We start from the raw sequence: 22951 nt of genomic DNA, 5'->3' as shown, positions 1-22951 counted from the left end.
GGGAAGTGGTGAGTGCCACAGAGATTCATAAGAGAGATGAAAGAAGCACAGATATTCTTCTGTGAGTACAAGGGGCAGGATATTTCCATCTGAGAGGAGAGGAGAGGAGAGGCAGGCTAGATGGGGTGTTAGGTAAGTATGGAAAAGGTAGCATCCGAGGTAGACCTTGAAGACTGGCCAAGATAGAGGAAAGGTCATTTTGGGCAGAGGAAACGACATGACCAAATGTAGGGGGGGCAGAAAGCAAATAATTTGCCTGAGTAATACGGAATAGTTCATTTTGGCCATAGCCTACTGGGGTATTTTAGACTATCACAGGGAAAGTTTGTTGGGACCAGATAGTATAGAGCCTTGAGTATTAGATTATGATTTCTAAACTAAGAACATTCTTGTGCCTGTCTACTTATTCTTGGGAGAAATAAAATAAAATAAATGAAAGAGCAGTACCTATATTTTACAGTCATTTTCAGAGCTCTAACCCTCCTGAGACTTTGGAAATGAAAATTAAATTCCTGAGTAGATTATTAGTAGTTAGTAGACAAGGTAGGGGGTAGAAGCAAAATGAAGGATTTTAATAAAATTCTCTATCAAAATTGCACGTGAGAGCATTTCTCAGTCTATCCGCAACCACTCAAGTCCTAGATCTCAGATCCTAGGAGACCTCCTGCTTGTCCCTGATGTCAACTCTGTTTTATTGTAGGTAATCTGATTTAGCTTTGGCTTTATTTTTGACATTTCCTAGACCAAGGACAATCTAGAGGGATCATTTTAATACATTGAATGCCCATGTCACTATGGTGAATATTTGAATAATGAGGACTTTTTCTTAGGGAAAATTGAAAATAGAAATTGCTATTTATAATCGTGGATGCCATAGAGATATTTTAGTTTTGTTCTTTTTCATTTAGAAATGATAAAATAAACCATCATCGCTAATACTTTTTATATGACCTTTAAATCTACTCCATACACCAGTAGCATTTCAGTATTGCCTGAGGCTAGTTAAAAAGCTGGGTAACATCCAAGAGCAGATTTACGTTAGATGTGACAGCTGGGATGTGACTTTTGTTGTCAGGCCCAGGAAGATGGTATTTGTACAGAGGAATTGTACAAGAATTGGAATTGAATACTCTCATTTAGTACATTGCCCGTTAAAGTATGTCAGAAGTAAAACTCGTGTGAATAAAAATGAAACCAGACACGCTTGCTCTCCTCGCTCTATATTTAGAGCAAGAGCAGACCCATAGAATTGAGACTGCTCTGTTTCTTTCTGTAGAAGTCTGCAGTATTAGGAAACCCCATTTTCTAGAAGTTCTTGTGAGATTGCTTTTATTTATTTTATTTATTTTTATTTTTAAAAATTCTCACCCAAGGGTATGTTTTTATTGATTTTAGAGAGAGGAAGGCAGAGAGGGAGAGAGAGAGAGAGAGAAGGAAGCATCAATTGGTTGTCTCCCATACCCGCCCTGACGGAAGATCGAACCCACAACCTAGGGATGTGCCCTGACAGAGAATCAAACCCCAAAACTTTTTGGTGTAGGGGACGATGCTTGGACCAACTGAGCCACTTGGCCAAGGCGAGGTTATTTTTATTAATCCTTCTGTCTTCATATTGCCTGGGAATTAGCCATACATCTGGTAGGGAGCCTACAAGTTTTCAGTTCTTGTTAAAAATCGTAGACCCATTTCTGGAAAAATCCTTGGAAATTGTTGGGCTTTGGGTTGCTTTAATACTTTTAAACATATTTTCCTCAAAAAATAGATAAAAGACTGTAGTAAAGTGACCCCTTCCCCATCTAAGCCTTTTAAAAATGATATAACAGAAATATAGATCAGAGTAAGTTAAAAAGATAATCGAATATTTATCAAGCTTCTCTTTCTAAAAGACAGCAGAGCTCAGTTTCAGTGGAGTACCTTGCAAAATGTGCTGCATATAAATGTACACCGTCTATTCCTGTGAATTTTTTTCAAACCTTATTCAGTGTAACTAGAATCTGAGGCTGTTGCATAGCCTGGAGGGAGGCAGTATAGCACAGTAGCTAAGAGCAAGAGTTCTGCAGTGGACTCATTTGGATCACGTATCTTCTATTTTACTGACAATGTTTATTTCAGGGATGTTACCTAATCCCTTGTTCCTCAGTATTGTTATCTGTAAAATGGGGATACTAATATGCTAATTTTTAGAATTATGAAAAAAACTTCAGAAGATATAAAACAAGTCTATCCCTTCAAGGGATACATTATCCTATAAATAAAGTATTATATATATATATTCACATTATACTTCATTATATATAATATACTAAAAAAGAAACTAAGTACCTTGCCTAAGATCAAAATTACCAACAAAGTAAAGGATGATATAGGATTCAAACCTGGAAACCTAGCTCTAGAGCTCTTGATTTTAACCACTGTGTTATACTACTTAGAGTTATATACACTTGAATTAGATAGCGACGTATAAGTTAGTATATTCTAAATGCCCATTCAGATGAGAGACATCAGTGTAAATTGAAACTTCCATGGAAGATACCACTGAACAGGTATGACTTGGCTTTCATTATACTCCATTCTGCTTTCTCTTTCACTACAAATAATATATGTAAAGTCATTAGTACAGTTCTTGTCATAGGTGCCTAATAAATTATAATTGTTATTATTATCATAATCTTTCTGATAATTTCTTCTCAATATCCCCTAACTGGTGCAGCATACTATTTGAAAACCATGAACCCAATCTATTGTCACGAGTTAAATTACCCATCAGTGATCCTTAATTGTGGTTATGCATCAGAGTCACATATTTAGCTTTTTAAGAACATTGATGCTCCAAGCTTATCTTCGAAGTACTAAACAAAGTCTATGAAGATAAAACCCAGGCTCCTATATTTACAAAAACTTTCCAAGTGAACCTGATGGGCAGTCAAATGGAGAACTGTTGCTTTACATGGCGATGAATTCCAAATCTATAATTCAAATCCACATTTTAACCTCTGTCTGGGGTGTCAGACATTGCATCATGATAGACATTTCTGCTCATTTATCTTATAAATATCTCAAATGTGACATGTCCCAAATTAAACTTATTATTTTCTCTTCAAAACCTCTATGTCTTTCTTGGCATGATGACCTCATAATCATTTTCAACCTCTTTATCCCAACCTTAGATCCAACTACTCACCAAATTATGTAGATTGTTTCTCCTAAGGAGCCCAAAATGTATCCCTTCTTTCCCCTTTGTCTTGACCTCAGCATGAGTTCACATTCATTTCTCTGCTACACTGGTTCCTTAATTGGCATTTCTTTTTCTTCCCATCACCTATCCCCAAAGCAACCTACTCACCACTCAGCTGCCAGAGTACTGTTTCTGAAATGTAAACCAGAAACAGACATTTCATTACTATAATTCCCCATTAGTTTCATAATAATTTTCAGAGTTAAGAACATACAATATTTGCTTCTCTTTCTGACTTATTTTACTTAACATAATGTCCTCAAGGTCTGTCTATGTTGTTGCAAAAGACACGATTTCCTTCTTACTCACATGGCTGAATAATATTCCATTGTATTAATTTTATCCACTTATTCATTGACAGACTGGTTGTTCCCGTATCTTGGATATTGTGAATAATGTGGCAATGAATGTGGAGTGCAGATATCTCTTTGAGATAGTGATTTTATTTCTTTTGGATATCCACCTGGAAGTGGGATTGCTGGATCATATGGCAGCTATATTTTTACTTTTTTGAGGAATAAGGAAGTGACATTTAAACTTAGTCTTTAGTTCAACTTAGTCTAAATTCTGCTAGTTAGGAAGAGACAGGCTCTCTCATGCTTTTAAAAATGCTGTCCTCCCTGCCTAAAATGATTTGGTCTCTCATTTCTCTTTGTTTTTGCCTGCCTGATTCTTTCTTATACTTCAGGATTTATTTAGATTGAACATCACCTCCTTTTGAAACATTCCTTTGTCCCTTTAAGTTGTTTTTTTCCTTTTGTTCTCCTGGATTCCAGTACTTACCTTACTTGAAGCACAATACATGCTGAATTATAGTCATTGATTTTCCTGTCTTTACTATGAACTGTTTAATGGCAAAGGCAGTATTTTTTATTTAGTTATAACCAGCCTTAATACAGTGCCTGACATGTGGAAACAACTTAATAAATAAATTTTTTCATTGAATAATAAGTATGAAATGTTCATGGAAAAATATGGCCTAGGTCACTTAACTAACCATTAGGAACTCATATTAGCTGAGGTGTATAAATAGACTTGAACTAGAATCTGAAGTGTTTGAAGTTAAATTAAGGAATTTTAGATTTTATGCTTAACTAATATAATACCTTTGTAGTGTAGCATATTGGTTAAGAGTATTGACCTTGATTCAAACTTAGTCCCTACCTCTTAGTAGCTGAAGGTTCCTGGGAAAGTATCTTAGCTCTTTAAGTCTCAGAATACTCATCTGTTTTGAAGATTTTTAATGAGTATATGTGTGTAAAGTTCTAGTACTTTTCCTGGCACATTGTAAACCTTACAATCAATGTTAGTTATTATTATTACAGCTACTATAGCACTATTAAAAGAGAAAAAAAAAAAAAAAAAGATACAATGAAACAGAAAGATATTTTGTGTTCATGGGTTCAAAAAATCAACATAGTTAAAATGGCCATATTACCCAAAGCAATATACAGATTTAATGCCATCTCCATCAAAATTCCAATGCCATTTAAAAAAAAAGAAAGATAACAAAAAATCATTAGATTTGTATGGAACCATAAAAAACCCTGAATAGCCAATGGAATCCTGAGAAAAAAAGAACAAAGCCAAGGTATCTCACTGCTTGACTTCAAATTATACTACAGAGCCAGGATAATCAAAACAGCATGGTACTGGCAGAAAAACAGACACACAGACCAATGGAACAGAATTGAGAGCACAGAAATAAAACCACAGGTACATGGGCAAATAATTTTTTGACAAAGGAGCCAAAAACACACAATGGATGAAAGAAAGCCTCTTCAGTAAATGATGCTGGGAGAATTGGAAAGCCATATGCAAAAGAATGAAATTAGATTACAGTTTGTCCCTTGTACAAAAATGAATTCAAAATGGATCAAGGACCTAAATATAAGATCTGAAACAATAAAGTACATAGAAGAAAACATAGGTGCTAAACTTATGGGCTTTGGGTGTAGAGAACATTTTATGAATTTGATCCCAAAGGCAAGGGCAATAAAGGCAAAAATAAATGAATGGGGCTCTATCAAACTAAAATGCTTCTGCACAGCAAAAGAAACTGACAACAAAAAAGGCAATCAACTGAATGGAAGATGATATTTGCAAACAATAGCTCTAACAAGGGGTTAATATCCAAAATAGATAATGAACTCAAACAACTCAACACCAAACAAACAAACAATCCAATTAAAAAATGGGCAAAAGACATACAAATGGCCATCAGATATATGAAAAGATGTTCCACTTCACTAGCTATTAGGGAAATGCAAATCAAAACTACAATGAGATACCACCTCACACCTGTTGGAATGGCTGTTATCAACAAGACAAGTAATAACAAGTGTTGGAGAGGTTGTGGGGAAAAGGGAACCCTCATTCATTGCTAGTGGGAATGTAAACTGGCACAGCCACTAAAACAGTATGGCAATTCCTCAAAAAACTAAGAATAGAGTTACCATATGACCCAGCAATCCCTCTTCAGTGTTTTCACCTGAAAAACTTCAAAAAATTTATTTGCATATATATATGGACCCCTGTGTTCATTGCAGCATTCTTTATGGTGGCCAAGATATGGAGACAACCAAAGTGTGCATCGGTAGAGGACTGGATAAAGAAGAGGTGGTACATGTACACAATGGAACACTCCTCAGCCATGAGACAGGATGAAACACTGCCATTCGTAACAATGGATGGACCTTGAGAATATTATACTAAGATAAATAAGTCAGACAGAAAAAGCTAGGAACCATATGAGTTCACTCATATGTGGGATATAAAACTTAAATTTATAGATGTAGACAACAGTATGGTGGTTACCAGAGGGAAGGGGAAGAGGGGTTAGTAAAAGGTAAAGGGGGTCAAATATATGGTGGTTGAAGATGATTTGATTTTGAGTGGGGAGCACACAACACAATATACAGATCATGTGTCATAAAAGTGTACACTTGAAACCTATATGACACTATTAACCAGTAAATTTAATAATTAAAAAAAAAGTCATCTTCATACCTATGTTTATTAAAGCATTATTCACAATAGCCAAGAGATGGAATCAACCTAAATATCTGTTGGCAGATAAATGGACAAACAGAATGTGGCATATACATATAATGGAATATTATGCAGCTTTAAACAAGAAGGAAATCTTGTCACATGCTGCAAAATGGATGAAATTGAGGACATTTGCTGAGTGAAATAACCTGATCACAAAAAGAGAAACAGTGCATAATTTCACTTAAATGATGTATCTAGAGTAGTCAAACTTATAGAAACAGAAGGGAGAATGGTGGTTTTCAGGAGCTGGAGGAAGAGGGAAGGGGAAAAGTTGTGCAAGATGAAAAAGTTTTAGAGGTCTGTGGCACAGCAATGTGCATATAGTTAACACTTCAGTACTGTTCACTTAAAAATGATTTAGATGGTGAATTTTATGTTGTATGCCTAGGAAGCGTAAAATTGGAACTTCTCATTGAAAGAGATGGGAAGAGCTAATGGCAGCCAGATAGAATTAGAAACACATCTCAAGGCATAGTTTTGTTTTTCATAGATAATCTATTATACTACTCAACCTGGTTTAAACCATATTCATAACAAGTGGCAAAGAACTGTGAAGGTTTGCCACATGGGAAATAATTGATACTATTTTATTTCACTTTGGCATAGTGACCTATAGGACATTATTAGGTAACTATTGTGGGGTCCTAAATCCAATAGCAGTTGGTGAACCATGAAGACATACATTGCTCATCATTTAATAAATGCAATTATAAATTGAAATTATGTTTTAGTTAACTTGTTTGATCAAGCCATCAATGACTTTATGAAAATAAAGAGCCATCTTTATTTTATTACGAATGCATTTCTTTAATTGCATTTTCCCCATTGTTTAGGGTATTTTTCTTTTCTTTTTCTATATCCCTTGAATTTTTAGATCATTGGAAAATTTAAGAGCAAACGTTTTGTTGTTGTTGTTCTTTATTATATCTAAAGGGGAAAATAAATAAAGCAGCCCTTCCCCATTCCGTCTCCCACATTTTTGGCATTTGTAAAATTAGAAAAATCACTTTGCTTGAAGTTGCTATTAAATGTAATAGAAGTCAATTTTTTAGAATATTGCTTGCCTAAGATTCCTAGTGATATGATAAAACGTATCACTAATAAGCAATCACTGAGGGTTAAAGGGGAAAAAATCAGCAAACTTTAGTTTTAAAATTATTATTTTTTCACTGCATATCTTATCATTAAAGTTCATCTTTTAATGTTTTATTTATCTTATTCCTCAGTATCATTTTAATTATCTAAAAATATTTTGAAATTTCCTTATTTATTCAGTTCATAATACCTTACATATATTATTTCATTATATTTTTTGTTTTTTCAAATATTAGGAAATATATGAAATATATTGGATTTTTGTTTTTCATATATTAGGAATCTTCTTTCCATTTTCAGGTTGCAAATTATTCAATATTCCAGTCCAATTCACCTATAAGTCTTTAAAATACTGACATTAGGGGCTTATTTCAGTTTAAATAATTTATATAATTGACTGCTGTATATGTAGGCCAACTCAGGACTGTCCTAATTTAAGAGAAGGCTAACTACTTGTGCAGTACTCTAATTTTGTAGATTCTTACAAAGTTGTAAAGAACAAGCCATTATTCAAGATGAAAAAAATAAAAATGATAATTTTATTTTAAAATGTATATGTATACCTTTATTCTCTTCCTATAATTGACACTGACTCCTACAAGTCTATAATATATCAGTAAAAATATCAGGGTTTTGGGTGGCAGGAAAGGAGAAGGGTATTGATATATGAGAGGATTATAAATGTTACTATCTTATGCTAAAGCAGAGATAGGTACTTGAATAGAGATAAAAAATGATTCTTACACTGATGTAGAGACAGCTTAATATAAAAATTCAAGTACTGTCCAACTAGAAAGGACCTTAGAGATCAAGGAGTTGATTTTTAAATTCATCTTATTTTTATTTTCTTTATATTTGTTTATGTCCTTTAGTTTCTTGGCTCAGGATTCCTTCTCACATCTCAGACATCCTTTATAGAATAATTTTATTTCTTTCTGAAGTATATAGTTAGGAATTACATTGGTAAGAATGCTATGGTAATAAATTGTCTCAGTTTCTGTTTCTCTTAAGTGTCTTTCAAGAATGTTAGCTTAGCTGGGCATTTACTTCTAGATTAGCAATTGTTTTTTCCTTAGTATTCTGATGACAGTATTTTACTCTCTTCTGGCTTCTATTTTGATTAGTTTATCATTTCTTTTTATGTGATTTTTTCCCCCTTGCTGTTTTAAAAATGTGTCATTCTGCAGTTTCACATGATATGTGTAGTTGTGAATTGTCTTTTACTTTTAGTGTTTGTAATTCATTGTGATTCCTGAATCCAGTGATTCATGTCTATAATTTTCACCCATTATTTTCAATCTGCACTCTTTCTCATTTTCTCTGTTATTATCTCCTAGAACTCTAATTGGCTAAATGATAGACTTTATCATATTATCCTGCTTTAAAAATTATCATATTTTTCACATTCTTGTCATTCTGTTTTATATTCTGTGTAATTCCTTTCAGATCTTTCCCCCAGTTTCTAATTCTTATGTCATTTGTGCAGTCTACTGTTTTACCCATCCATGAAGTATTTAATTTTAAGAATTATGTATATCATTGCGTGTTGTACTTAACATGAGATCTGTAAGCTCTTTGAGGGAAAGAACCATGTCTTACTGAATTTTGTTGCTCCAATAGTAGAAATAATAATGTAAATATTATTTTTTGAGAACTTAATACATGTTTGGCAAACTCAAGAGCTTTATATGTACTAATAAGTCACCTGAGACACAGATAAATTGCAGAAGATGCCTAAAGTCACACAGGTATGAATGAAATGAAACAAAATTTCAATCCAGGTAGTATGTGGCTCCACATACCTCTCGGCATTGATCCAGCACTGCCTTTTGTTGACTTCCTAAATGGGAGCAGCAGCAGAGGGATAGGTCACACGTATAAAACTCGTACCTGAACACGAAACAAGCTCGCGGGGGTGTGGCAGGTGCTTAAGGAATAAGCGGGAATAATGAAGAAAGGCTTATAATAAGACTGGAGACTCGTAGAGCATTTATGAGCTAGCAACATGAGGAGACTAAAGACGGCATGAGGCAAAAGTAAGGAACTGTGGTAGTAGTTAGCATCATTTTCTGAGTACAAAGTTTGGTCAATAGGCAGAACTGAGGCTCTAGAAGGATTTTTAAGAACAAGGTAACAATCAAGTCCAGAATTCAAAACAAATCTAGAGGATCAGGTGGGTGAACAAGGCAGGAACTCAATTGTGAGGTATCACAACCCTTTGAAATACTTTTGACTGATGAAAACTGTTCTTAATTTCTCAAACACTTTTTATTGTTAACCATCAGATGTTAGGCTCTCTAGGAGAGATCATATTCTTTAGGTCACAGTGACAGTAAGAAGTACAATGCTGTATGTTGTGATGAAATTAATGCTGAGCCAGAATGAGCTTAGCATCGGAAGGCTTTCTCCCCTGAGCTGGACTCTGGAGGATTTCATGTGAACCAGTGAACTTCCCTGACCTGACTGTACTCCCGGCTGGCCTTTACATGAAGTTCTTACACGATGATTTAGCTTATGCCTTCTTACCCCTATTCCTATGACAGAGGGTTTTACTCTCCAATTCTTATTCTCAGCTCTATTTTTTCTTATATGTGTAAAGACAAAATAACACATTTACTTTACATAAGTAAATGAAACCTAATTGCCACCTCCCCAATTAGATTCTTTAGAAAGGAGCTCAACTGCTTTCATTAAAAAAGCATAGGGAAGGAGACAGAGTGGTTTATTAAGCTACTTTAAAATAAATATATGATTTAATTACTACAGTATATATGACATTTAATTTGTACGACTGGAGGTGCTATAATCTATGTTTTAGAGTAGATACCAGATTTTAAATACCTAATTTCAAACTAATATGCTAGTGAAAATAGATGGGCTCATTTATTTTATGAAAATATAATATTCTAAGTGAAATTCAGAGTTATGCTTGACTTATGATTAGATTTCAGTTCAGCTAGTATTTTATTGAACTCTTATGATAATCTCTGAGCTTATGCTTTCATATCTAATGTCCTATTTAATACAGCATAATACAATTAGAGGTTAAAGCTTTGACCTTTTATATTTGCATAACACCTTAGTTTACATGATAATGAAAATAAAGGAATGCCTCCAGAATAAATATGGACATGTATGTTGAATAGTAACATAGAATCTAAATGTTAATGTTCAATTTTCTTTATTTCATAATTAAAAATGAAAGGTAATGAGGATATGGGCAAGAAAACTAAGAAGTAAAAACCCTGCATCTATTTGGTAATGACAAAAGGAAACTTTTATAGATTAAATAATGGATTCATATGATGAGTAGTAACATTGAGTCCATGAGTTAATATCAGTTTCTTAATTTCATAATGGAAAATAAAAGGTAATGAGATGAATGAGAAAACCAAGAAGTTAAAATTCTGTCTTTTATTTAATGAAATATACATAGTAACAACACATTGTATTAAAGCAGAGTATGTAAATAATGTGGTGAAATAAGTGTGGAAAATACATGGTTTAATGTTAGTGAAATGAATAGCTTAGCTTTCTGTGAAGTATTTTAACATTAATGATAAGTGACAAGTTTGGAGGCTTTGTAAATAATAAACACTTTAAAAACTAGCTCTCAGGTCATGTTTATAAAACACATGTGTCTATGTATTTGTACTACTCTGGTCCTCTCATTGTCTCTCATTGGCTGAACTCAGTTGGACGCTGGAAAGCAAGGGGTCCTGGCGATGCGATCCATAAAGATACAGAGCGTGGAGGAGGGTGGAGAGTGGATCTGTTATGACTAGTGGAGATTATATAGCACAATGAAGTTTCTGATCCCTAATTCCTAATGAAAACGCAGAAAAAGTGGCTGATTTAAAAAAAAAGTTATGATAAGTACTTCTAGGGAAGAAAATTCTGAATTGAAAATAAACTGCTTTCTTCTCTATTAATACATCCTCAGATGAGATGAGACTTAGCAAAAAGACTGAAAAAGTGAATCTTCTATTTCCTCTTTAGATTTCCTTCTGCTCTTCTGCAAAATTTCATTTTGTCTCAGTATTATTTACATTAGCTAATCAATAGACTACCTTTTGTATGTGAATGGTATACATGCTTTATATAAATACAGAGAAAACTATTTGTATCAGTTAAAAACAGTTCAGGTCGGTCCTTGAAATAAAAATTAAATATTTTATTGTATAGGGGAAAACATCTTATATTCCATATAAAGCTTTCCATTTTGCAATTGTTTTAAGAGACTACATTGTAAAGTATAGTGGAATAGTCTTCCTTCTGACCTTTGCAGATGAATGAGTGACTTAGTTTTTGTCACTTATCCTAACAACACCCCAGAGGGCAGAGATGCATTCCAATGTGATGTATATTTGAATATGTATTGCACAGAGGATACGTTTGATTTGTAAATGTATCAAGAATAGATTGTAAATAGGCTGAAACTTGCATTTGCCTGGTTCAGTAATATTATATAAGTACTGTATTTTAGTTTTTTCTATGGCTATTACTGCTCAGATCAACAGATTTTTAAAATTTTGCCAAATAGAAGAGCAATGGGCTCTGAATTCTATCTTCATTTTCATTTTTTCTCTCATTCATAGTGTAGGTTTCTTTAACTCTGATTTCAAACACTTTGCCCTGACCTTTCTCAGCTCATGTTTTTAGAAAGACAAAGGACTACAGGGTTTAAAACATGCCCTTCTCCTATATACTATGATAGGCTTAGAAATAGGTCTTGGAAGATTCATTCATCTTTAGTCTACCTTTTCATCTCTCCTTTTGTGCTTAGTCTTCATGTTTAAGGCAATTTTTACATAGGTGTTCATAATCATATAAAAGTTGGAAATAATCTGCATTTTACTTCATTCAGTATTTTCTATTTTGTGCATTTCTGCATGATCAAAATGCACTATACCCACCCTTCTCCGCATTATTTTATTGAGAATCAAATCAGTGAGCCTACTGCTTTGAGTGTGTACAGTATGCAGACAATAGAACCTCTGCTCAGCCATTCTGAATAGGTTAAAAAGAAACTGAATGAAAGTTTAATCCACATGAATGTATTTTACAGTTTAGTTTGAATAAAACACATTACACTGAATCAAAATAATTAGAGTTGTAGTTTACTTAATAATTGCTACTAATTGTTTTCAAGGGATTAGATTCCCAACCCCATTTTTAATGGCAGTGGAATTATGTTACCCTACCATAGCATTAGTGGTGTTAATACTAATGATTTTTATATTTTCCATGTATAGTTCAAAATGTCTTCTTGTTAAGAATTCTTTATCGGAGATAAAAATGCATGTTACTAAATTGAAAAGATAACTTTATTTTCCGTTTTTCATCTCACCAACAAATGATGCCAACTGGAATGTTTGCCTTTGATTTCATGGAAAATTGAATGCTATTTCTTCTCTAAATATTAATTTTATTAATACTATTTTATTAATTTTATTCTTCTCCTTAAATTAACACTTAGTAATCAAATAGAATAGCTATATACAAGTAAGCTTAAGTGACTAAATTAACCCCCTAAAATATTAGATCAGATTAAAAGTTTATTTTCTGTTGTCTGTGTCTATGAGATTTTGTTTGTTTGACTTATTTGTTCATTTGTTGCTTTCAATGAGAGGAATCATTTGGTTCTTGACTTTTTCTGTCTGACTTATTTCGCTTAGCATGATATTATCCAGGTCTCCATCCATATTGTAGCAATGGCAGTATTTCATAGACACAGACAACATATGGTGGTTACCAGAGGAAAAGGGGTCGGTGGAGAGGCTACTAAAAGCTAAAGGTCAAATATATGGTGTCAGAAGGAGATTTGACTTTGGGTGGTAAACACACAATGCAATGTACAGATGATGTATCATAGAATTCTACTCGTGAAACCTATATAATTTTATTAACCAACATCACCACAATAAATTTAATTTAAAAAATGTTGGAAACAAAAACCAGAAGAAAATACTCTGAGCTTTTAACCTTAAAAATACCTTTATTAATTTTAATCATGTTGTTATTTCTTTAACAGACATATTTTGTAAATAAGTGATTTTTTATCTCTGAAAAAAGTTTATTTTCTGAAACTCAGAGAATATATGTACTTCCATTTAGTGTTCTTGTTTCCCCCTTCTACAGAGAAATGATGAAGAGGCCGTTGTGGATAGGGGTGGAACTCGTTCTATTCTCAAAACACACTTTGAGAAGGAAGATTTAGAAGGTAAGACATTTTTCCCTGCTTGGGATAGCTATTCCTATCTTTGTTTCAAAGAGAAATATGAAATATGCCTCAATGTGGAGAACTGCATAAACTGATATCAGAGTCGTGGTGGTGGGCAGTGGATATGATTGTTTTGGTGCAGCAGGAATGCCAATAGGCAGACCTGAAAACAAGAACATTCATCCAGCAAAATTTACTGAACCTCTGCTATGTTCCAGGGACTGTGTTTTGTGTCAGTCTTTCAATATTCCTTGTTTCAATCGAACAAGGGGAATGAAAAGAAAAGAGATGATTACCTGGCCACTATCAACAGCTTGGTGTATTAGCTGCCATATTCACATGTATTATGCATTCTGATGAGTGATATGTCAAATTTTCTCCCTCTAAATCTATGTAGTCTTTTGTTTTACATATATCATGTATCATTTTTCTCTTCTCCTCTTATTACATAAAATCAAGAATATGCAATTTTACTAGCTTCTGTTCACTTCCTATTTTTCTACATCATGTAGTCAGAAAATTCTTTGTCTTAGGGGTGTCTCTTCTCACCCCTTCCTTTCTATACCTATTGCCTCTGTTCTAATTCTTTCCCTTTCTGTATCCCGTGTACTATGTCTTTCCCACAGTCCACCCTCTTTAGTGTTGCTAGTGTTCTTCCTAAGTGTACTTCTGCTTCTAATGGTAAAGTGTGGTTAGCAGCATTGAATCGCTATAGTTAAACCACTTCAGGATCCCGAGTAGAACAAAAATTGTTGAGGTTAACTGATTTTCATTTTTGGTCTCCCATATCCTTGTGGAATTAGTGTTATTTAAAGTATAAGATTACAAAAGGACTAATGCATTAATACCCTTGAAATTCTTTCTTGTACTTCCCCTGTAGTACTTGTGTAGTGGATACAGGGGACAGATAAAATGCACAATGCTCAGTAAAATTTGAATTTTACATAAACAATAAATAACCTTTTAGTATAGGTATGCCAGGTAATATTTTTATTTATCTTTTTAAAATTTCTAAATTTGGCAACCCTAGTAGTGGATGTTATGATGAATCACCAATATCCCTTCTTAAGGATTGAGGCCCTTATTTCCCCAGTTGCCATGGATGTGTCCTGCTGTTGGTTCACACCTAAATTATTCCCCAGAAACTACCTTTACTGAAGGGAGCTGCCCCTTGCCTATGGGCAAATTCAATTCATGGGCAGCGAAGGAGTTTAAAGCTTCCCCCCACTCCCACCCCCTGCCTCAGTTTTGTATAACTTTAAAGGGTTGTCTCAGCTTCAGAGCCTCCTGTGGAATCAACTGAGGCCTCTATTGCCTCAGTTGCCTAATTTGTCTTCTTTCACCACCCAATGCTGCTGCCCATATTTCCTCACAGATGTTATTGCTGACAGCTCTCTTCAACAAACCCTTTGAACACTCCTCAGAGTCTGTTTCTTGAGGAAGCTGACCCACTTATTGATCATTTCCTTGGCCCCTCAACAGTACTAATAGACATATTTGGTAACTGGCAAGAACCTTCACATTGGTTTCTTAGCCTGGGGGATTGAGAACTATTGTTAGTGAGTGAAAAGGCTCTGAAACTCCTTGCCTTGGCCAGGATAGTAAATGAAATTCAGTATTTCATCTGATGGGAAATGGCAGAGATTAGTGTCATTTTTATTTATTTTATTTTAAAATGTATTTTCTTTTATTTCTTTTATATTGTTGACACTATTACAGATATCCCCCTGCCCCTGCCATTCTTGCCCACCATTTTAAAGACCTAAAGTGTGTACTAGTTTGGCCACTACAGAAACTTGTCAAATCCTAGAGGAGTTAGTGGACAATTGCAAAATCAGCCAAGTGGTAGCATCAACTGCAGTTGCTGTATCCGATGTAGAATCTTAGAGCAGGTGAACAGGGCCTCAGGTACAGGGTATGCAGCTGTTGATCTGGCAATTGCATTTTTTATTACTGTCAAGAAGGAGCACCAGAAATAAACATTCCCTTTGGGAAGTACAACAATATATATTTATCGTTTTGCTCCAGGGTTGTGTTAACTTTTCTTCCTTGTGTCATAATGGAGTCCAAAGGGATTTGGACTGAGTGGATGTTCTGCAGAACATCACATTGGTTCACTATATTGATTAAATGAACAAGAAGTGGTAAGTTTGTTGGAGGACTTGATAGGACGGGAGCATCTCAGAGTCTGTTTTCCAGCAAATCGGATTAAAGGGTGAAAGAGTGTGCATCACTGTACTGAACCTGAAACTTCAGCGTGGGTAGGTGGTTAGATGGGGTCAGTTTCCACATGGGCCCAATAAAAATAACCAAGTGTTCTTTTCCTTACTCTTACTTGCCTCAGTCCTCCCTCTTCATTGTTCATCCTGGTCCAGCTTTTCTCAGAAGGATACCTGTACTTAAAATTAATGAATGTTTTACTTCAGATGTGACCATTGTTGAATCTTCTGCAGGCATACAAGTAAATTAATGACAAGTCACTAAAAATAGTAGGTCCTATTAATAATTAGATGATAGTAAAGAGAAGAAAGTTAAATAGCTAAACACATGCTATTATTTTAGCCACTTTGACTGAACTGACAAATTTCTAGTCAAGGTGATACTGACAAACAACTGGATTGTTTTTTTTTGAAATTTAAAAAAATATTTTTTTTATTGTGGTAAAAAATGCATAACATAAAATTGACCAGCTTAACCATTTCTAAGTTTGTAGTTCAGTAGTATTAAGTATATTCATATTGCTGTGTAACTAATCTTCAGAACTTTTTCATCTTGGAACACTGAACCTCTCTACACATTAAACACAACTCTTCGTTTCCCCCTCCCTCTACCCCTTAGCAACCACTGTTCTACTTTCTGTTTCTATGAATCTGACTGCTCTACATGCCTCATATGAGTGAATCATGCAGTATTTGCCCTTTCGTGACTGGCTTATTTTACTTAGCATAATGTCCTCAAAGTTAATCTATGTTGTAGCATGTGTTAGAATTTCTTTCCTTTTTAAGGCTGAATAATATTCTATTGTATGTAAATACTACATTTTGTTTACTCATCTGTTGATGGCCATGGCTGCTTCCATCTTGGCAATTGTGAATAGTGCTGTGTTTACCATGGGTGTGCAAATGTCTCTTAGAGATTGTGCTTTCACGTCTTTTGAATAAATACCAATGAGTGGGATAGCTGGACCACAGGGTAGTTCTATTTTTTATTTTTAGAGAAAGTGACATACTGTTTTCCACAGCAGTTAAACAATTTTACATTTCTACCAACAGTGCGCAAGGATTCCAATATCTTCACATCCTCATTAACAATTGTGATTTTCTGGTGGTGTTTTTTTAAATAGTAGCCATCCTAATGGTTATGAGGTGATATTTCATTGTGGTTCTTATTTGCATTTTCCTAATAATTAGTGATGTTGAGCATCTTCTCATATGCTTATTGGCACTTGTGTATCATTGGAGAAATCTCTGCTCAAGTCCTCTGCTCATTGTTTAATTTTTAATTTTTATTGTTGTTGTTGAGTTGTAGGAGTTTTTAAAATATTCTAGATATTAACCTCTTGTCAGACATATAATTTGCAAATATTTTCTCCCATTCTGTAGATTGCTTTTTTACTGTGTTGATTGTGCCTGTTGATACACAGAAATTTTACTTTTGATGTAGTGCAGTTTGTCTGGTTTTACTTTTGTTGCCTGTGCTTTTTGTGTCATATTTAAGAAATATTTGCCAAATCCAATGTAATAAAGATTTCCCCAATGTTTCCTTCTAATTTATAGTTTTGGGTCTTAATATTCAGGTCTTTGATAAATTTTGAATTAATTTCTCTATGTGGTGTAGAATGCCTACGTTTTTATTCTTCGTGTTTTTTTGTTGCCTAACATAACACCTATTTTAGCTCGCGTTCCTCCCCACAGGTTAATTCCCACCCCAAATCATTGATATATAAAGAACATATTTAGTGACTATTATTTTTCCTTTTTAGCAAGTATTTCTAACATAATACCTGCTATTTTTCTATAGTCTGAGAACATGGAAAAGGTAGTAAAACCTCAGTAAAATTATTGAAGACTTTCTGTTCAAACCTTTTAGGTCATCCCATACCAAATTGGTGCCTTCTCATCTCCTCCATGTATTAGTGATTTTCCTCTAATCCTAGAAATAGAATGCCAATTCTGCCCATACATTGGCATCACCTGACCCCTTGGAGTTTACTTCTCTTCTTGATTTTCTTACTTGATTTTATTCTTGTTGAGGGACAAATCTTCACCCTACACATATTTATATTCTCCCATGATATCCAGCACTTTTTCTTAAACTAGATAGGTGCTAAAAATGTATTGTATTGAATTGCATTTATATATAATTCAATAATATGTCACTAATCATGTAAGAAATTAAATTTATATAATGTAATTAGGTGCATAATTAACACTCATCAAATATTTAATTACCTTTCAAACATTTAACATGTAAATACAGTAGTTTCTAATTATGTTTCACTGTATTAAGTTAAATCTGGTTACATTTTATCCAGTTACTGAAGAATTCATAAATGTAAAACTTTAACAGAAAAGTTAAACTAATCTTTAAATCTGGCCTACAAATTAAATAAAAGTGATAGTTTCTTTATTATATGTTGCTTTTAGCTGATATTAAATACTTTAAAGTCAAGGGTGAAATAGAGAAAATTATACCCCATTCTTGATATTCTTTTGCTCATTTTATTTGAGGGGAAAAAAGTTGGTCAAAGTTTATTTCCTTTGGGGACAACTTAATGTATAATGAACTCAAAGTCCAGAGATAATGTAATTAAAGCACTAGCACTAAGCTATCATCAATGTAATTCTGACTTATCAATGGTAACACCCTCCCACTTTCTCCATTTCAGCCAGTGCATTCCTGAGCTCTTATGAGAACTAAAATGGTTTTCTTAACCATAATCACTGTAATGTCCTAAGTGTTTTTACTAAAAAGACAAAGATGAAAAGTGCTGATTCTTTAATTATAATACAGTATTTTGCAACCAAAGTAATAAATAATTTGGGGGGAAAAAAGAAAAGAAAAAGCAAAAAATTAGGTCTTGACTTTTTCTTTCTAATCTTTTCTCTCTCAAAGTTGCCACTAGAAGGAAAAAGTGGAATTTGCTGAGACCAACCAAACATGGCTTCACAGAGCAGAGTGGGCTTTAAAGGATGAATAGGAGTTCTGAAGGCAAAGAAGAAAGGATCAGTTATATTCAGGGAATGGCAAATATGGTGTGGCTAATGCCTTGGGATAGTGTGCATGGGGGTAAACAATGACTAGAGATGAAGTTTAAATATTTGCCTGAGGTAGATCAAATAGTGGAGAATGAATTAATGCTTGAATTTACTCAATGAGGTAATTACTGTTATGATCTCCATTTTACAAATGAAGAAGCTAAAACACAAAAGATTGACTTGCCCAGTCCACATTACTAGCAAGGCATAGAGCAGGGATTCAAATTCACCTTGATTTTCAGATGACTGAATGCGGCAGGATAACTTTAATTGGAAGACTGGAGCACGTACTCACTTGATCATGACTATTTAAAAAAGTTGATACTGTCGTACTATGAAGCAATAAGGAATTTGATAATTCATACCCATGCCACAATAATTATCCAAATGATTTTGCAAACATTTGAAGGGTTTTATAATTATTAATTTCCCATTAGACAGATTCATTCGCATAAATAGGAAAGATTCCCCTCTTCCACTGGAGACTATTTTATTATATCCTCATGTTCCCTTATTTTAAATTCCTGTCTCTGCTATACCACAAAATAAATAATCTTATTGCTTCTTTATTCCAAATCTCTTTCCTTTGAAAAAGAAAGAACCATTTTTCCTGCTCTTATTGGTTAACTTTTGTGCAATTTAGTGTTGACAACAGGATCAAAGTCAACTGATGGGGCAATTCTAAGTCGTATTTGGTCCACTGTAATAATTAGTAGAGTTAATTAATTATACAGAATCTACTTGAAATTGTACATTTTGCATGCCAAACACTTTGGATATTTGAGGATGGGAATTAGGCAGACAGACTAATACTGAGGATTTCAGAAAAAAAATAGCCAATAGTAAATTTCATTCCCTAATTGAGCTATCTTTGCCACCTGTGTACGTTGTATAATGAACTGTTCTATTTTTTCATGGGTATCCTAAGAACCAAGTGAGAGAATATTCTCTTAAAGTCTTTAATCATGGAATTTGCTTTTATTCCTAAAATTAACTCTTAGGTGAGTTATACATCATTTCCATGTTTTTTCATTTTAATTGTTTCACATAATTTTTGTATGTGACCCACATCGGTTTTTCTGACACATTATTCATGATATTCAGCTTATTTGAACTGAGTGGCAACTTGATATTTAGAGCCTGCTTTTACAGTATATTGTAATTCTAAGTAAATTTGAAAGTTCTGAATTATTTTTCTAAATTTGCACATGGTTTCTTAGATGTTTTTGCATGAGGATAGTAACATATATTCTAATGTATATATGTGGCTAGGAAGTCCTACAAATTGATGCTTTCATAACTTGGGGGTCCTGGTTATACATTTTGCATTCCCACCTGAGCATGTCAGCTTTTAGGCAGCCAATTTTAGAATAAGAGCCTATTTTGTAAATCTGTCTCCATGATTCCTTATGAGTCAGGCTCTGTTTAATACTATTCTCTACGTGTCAAAGACACAGTACAGTATTTGGGGTATTTGCTATTTATGTGACTTAAGGACATACCTTCTGTGAATGAGGATAATTGTGTTTGTGTATATATGTACATGTAACATTTTCAATCAGTTACTATTTCAGAGATATAATAGGTGAAAAATTCTTTTTCATTACATTAAATATAATCCTATAAATATTAAAAGGGAATTTTACAGCAAATAAATTATTTCTTTATTCCTTAAATATTTTTACTGAAAATATATTTAATACTTTGAAGATAAACCACAAGTTACCAAGCTTCTTAATACAGGGTGGAGCAAAAGTAGATTTAAAGTTGTTCATATGGAAAATAATACAATAATTAATAAATAATAATACAAGAATAAACTCTATGTTTTACATACTCACAACTGTAAGCCTACTTTTGCCACACCCTGTATTTATTCTATAGGATTATGGTAACACTATACTTTTGTTTTGAGTTTTCCAGATGTCTGAGACTTATAGGTTCATTATTTAGTTACATAGTTTAATAGTGTGGGAGTGGTCCTATGAAGGTGACATTGTGAAGGAGATAACTTAATCTACTTCATGATTAATTTCTTAAATCTCTATTTCAGTTGCTAATTTTTCCCACTAGGGTGCTCCTAATTTAAAGCTCCTTGGCTGCATGTAATCATAGGCTCCACAGGTTATCTCCTTTCTACAGGATCTTCTCGCAGTATAAGCAGGAGTAGACTACCAATCAGTTAGGACTTTGCTCGTGAAGTCATCATCATTCACCAATGTGAATTAAGTGCTGATGGGATACAAGCACCGAGCCAGGTTTCTGTTTCATGCTCTCCATTCTCCAAGGAGGTTTAGATACCAGTGCTGTCAATAGGGCACTTGAGTCTCCCTTGGAAAAAAATTACAGTGGCCACTTTGTGCATAAGTGTTTACACTTAAAGTTATCAATGGATATTAATGCTGATAATCATAAATATGTATTAAATAATCAAAAGAGGCCATGTTCTTGATTTTTTAAATAACATATGTATAATTTTTTGCAGTATAGGTACCACTGGAACCTTAATAGAATTGATTCCATTTTGGGTACAAGTATTCTAAGATTACTTTTTAAATGCTCGAGTGCTCTCTTTTACATTTTCTCTCAGTGACGTTGTGTACTCCCCCTTCTGCCTTCTCTCTATCCTGACTACATAGTCATTCCTACTGCCTTTAGTGTGCCAGAACTTCTAACAGCACAATGAAAAAAAAAAGATTTTACTTCCTTCCTTTCTCTATCATTTCTACCACTTAATGAGCTTCAGGTGGGAAGATAATAAAGGAAACCAAAATGATTGAAATCATAATTAGAAAAAGTAAAATTTTAACTTTCTGCTGATAAATTAAGCTTTTGTTTTGTCCCTGTGGCAGGAAGCTTATGAATATTCTTCTTGACTTCTCTAAAAACTGCTTTTAAATTACCTTAGGAGCATTTGTAATGAAACTATTACAGTCTTATTAGCAAAAGATTTCTAATTTCTACCTAAAGTATTTATAATTATACCTATTTTTCTCTGTGCATAGCTCAGTTTTTTTCTTATAATGACAAATTGCCGTGATTTATTTAGATGATAGTATAGCAGGAAAGCATTTTATGACATCTCGGTGATTAATACAAAACTATAGTGTCAGCAATGCAGTTAATAACAATATTGATCATGAAAATGAAAGTCATGTTTGGTAAGTTGAGATACTGACTGTTTGTAGAAATGACTTTTCTCCTGCTATCTCACTTTAATTTTCTCTTAAGGTTGATTAATCTACATTCTATTTAATTATTAAAAAAGCACACTTGCCCTGGCTGGTGTGGCTCAGTTGGTTGGGCATCGTCCTGGGCACCAGAGCATCACCTGTTCAATTCCTGGTTAGGGCACATGCCCAGGTTCTGATCCCTCATAAGGAGTGTGCAGAAGGCAGCCCACCCATGTTTCTCTGTTACATCAATGTTTCTTGTTCTATCTCCCCTCCCTCCCTCTCTCTAAAATCAATGAAAAAACATAAAAAAGCACTCTTAATTGCCAACTACAGCGGTTCTCTCTTATCAGCCACTTTGAGTTCTCTATCGCTTTTGTTTTATTAAATTTTTATTATTTTTATTGAGTTTATTGGGGTCTCATTGGTTAATAAAATGATACAGATTTCAGGTGTACAGTTCTATAATACACCATCTGTATATTGTATGGTGTGTGTTCACCACCCCAAGTGATGTCCTTCCATCACCATTTGTCCTCCCCAGTCCCTCTCATACCTCCCCCATCCCCGTTCCCCTCTGGTAATCTCCATGCTGTTGTCTGTGTTATGAGGTTTTGGGGTTTGTTTTGTTTAATCCTTTTACCTTTTTCACCCAGCCCTTCAACCCCCCTTCGCTCTGACAGCTGTCAGTTTATCCTCTATTTATGAGTCTGTTTCTATTTTGTTCATTAGCTTCCACATATGAGTGAAATCATACGGTACTTGTCTTTCTCTGATTTGTTTCACTTAGCATAATGCTCTGTTGCTTTTAAAACTTTCGACTAAGCCTTTGTTTTTAGATCTCTCTTCTATCAACTCTCTTCCCTTGGAATCTTCTCTTCTCAATCATGTTCCTTGGTATTTTTAAACTTTA

General features: G+C 34.0%; 1 protein-coding gene across 11 annotated transcripts in view; it reads left to right on the top strand.

The window, feature by feature from the left end:
* The window catches only part of SLC4A10 (solute carrier family 4 member 10), a 206109-nt gene that overhangs the window by 67532 nt on the left and 115626 nt on the right, over positions 1–22951 (top strand). For all 11 annotated transcript variants that reach the window (XM_081143043.1, XM_081143037.1, XM_081143041.1 and 8 more), the window contains exon 2: positions 13526–13607. In XM_081143043.1, the coding sequence (XP_080999169.1) occupies positions 13526–13607 (82 nt within the window). The remainder of the gene's footprint in view (positions 1–13525; positions 13608–22951) is intronic.

Source organism: Miniopterus schreibersii (genome assembly GCF_964146895.1).
Source record: "Miniopterus schreibersii genome assembly, chromosome: 7".
Taxonomy (NCBI): domain Eukaryota; kingdom Metazoa; phylum Chordata; class Mammalia; order Chiroptera; family Miniopteridae; genus Miniopterus; species Miniopterus schreibersii.
Note: the sequence above shows the minus strand (reverse complement) of the source record. Positions and strands in the feature narration are given on the sequence as shown.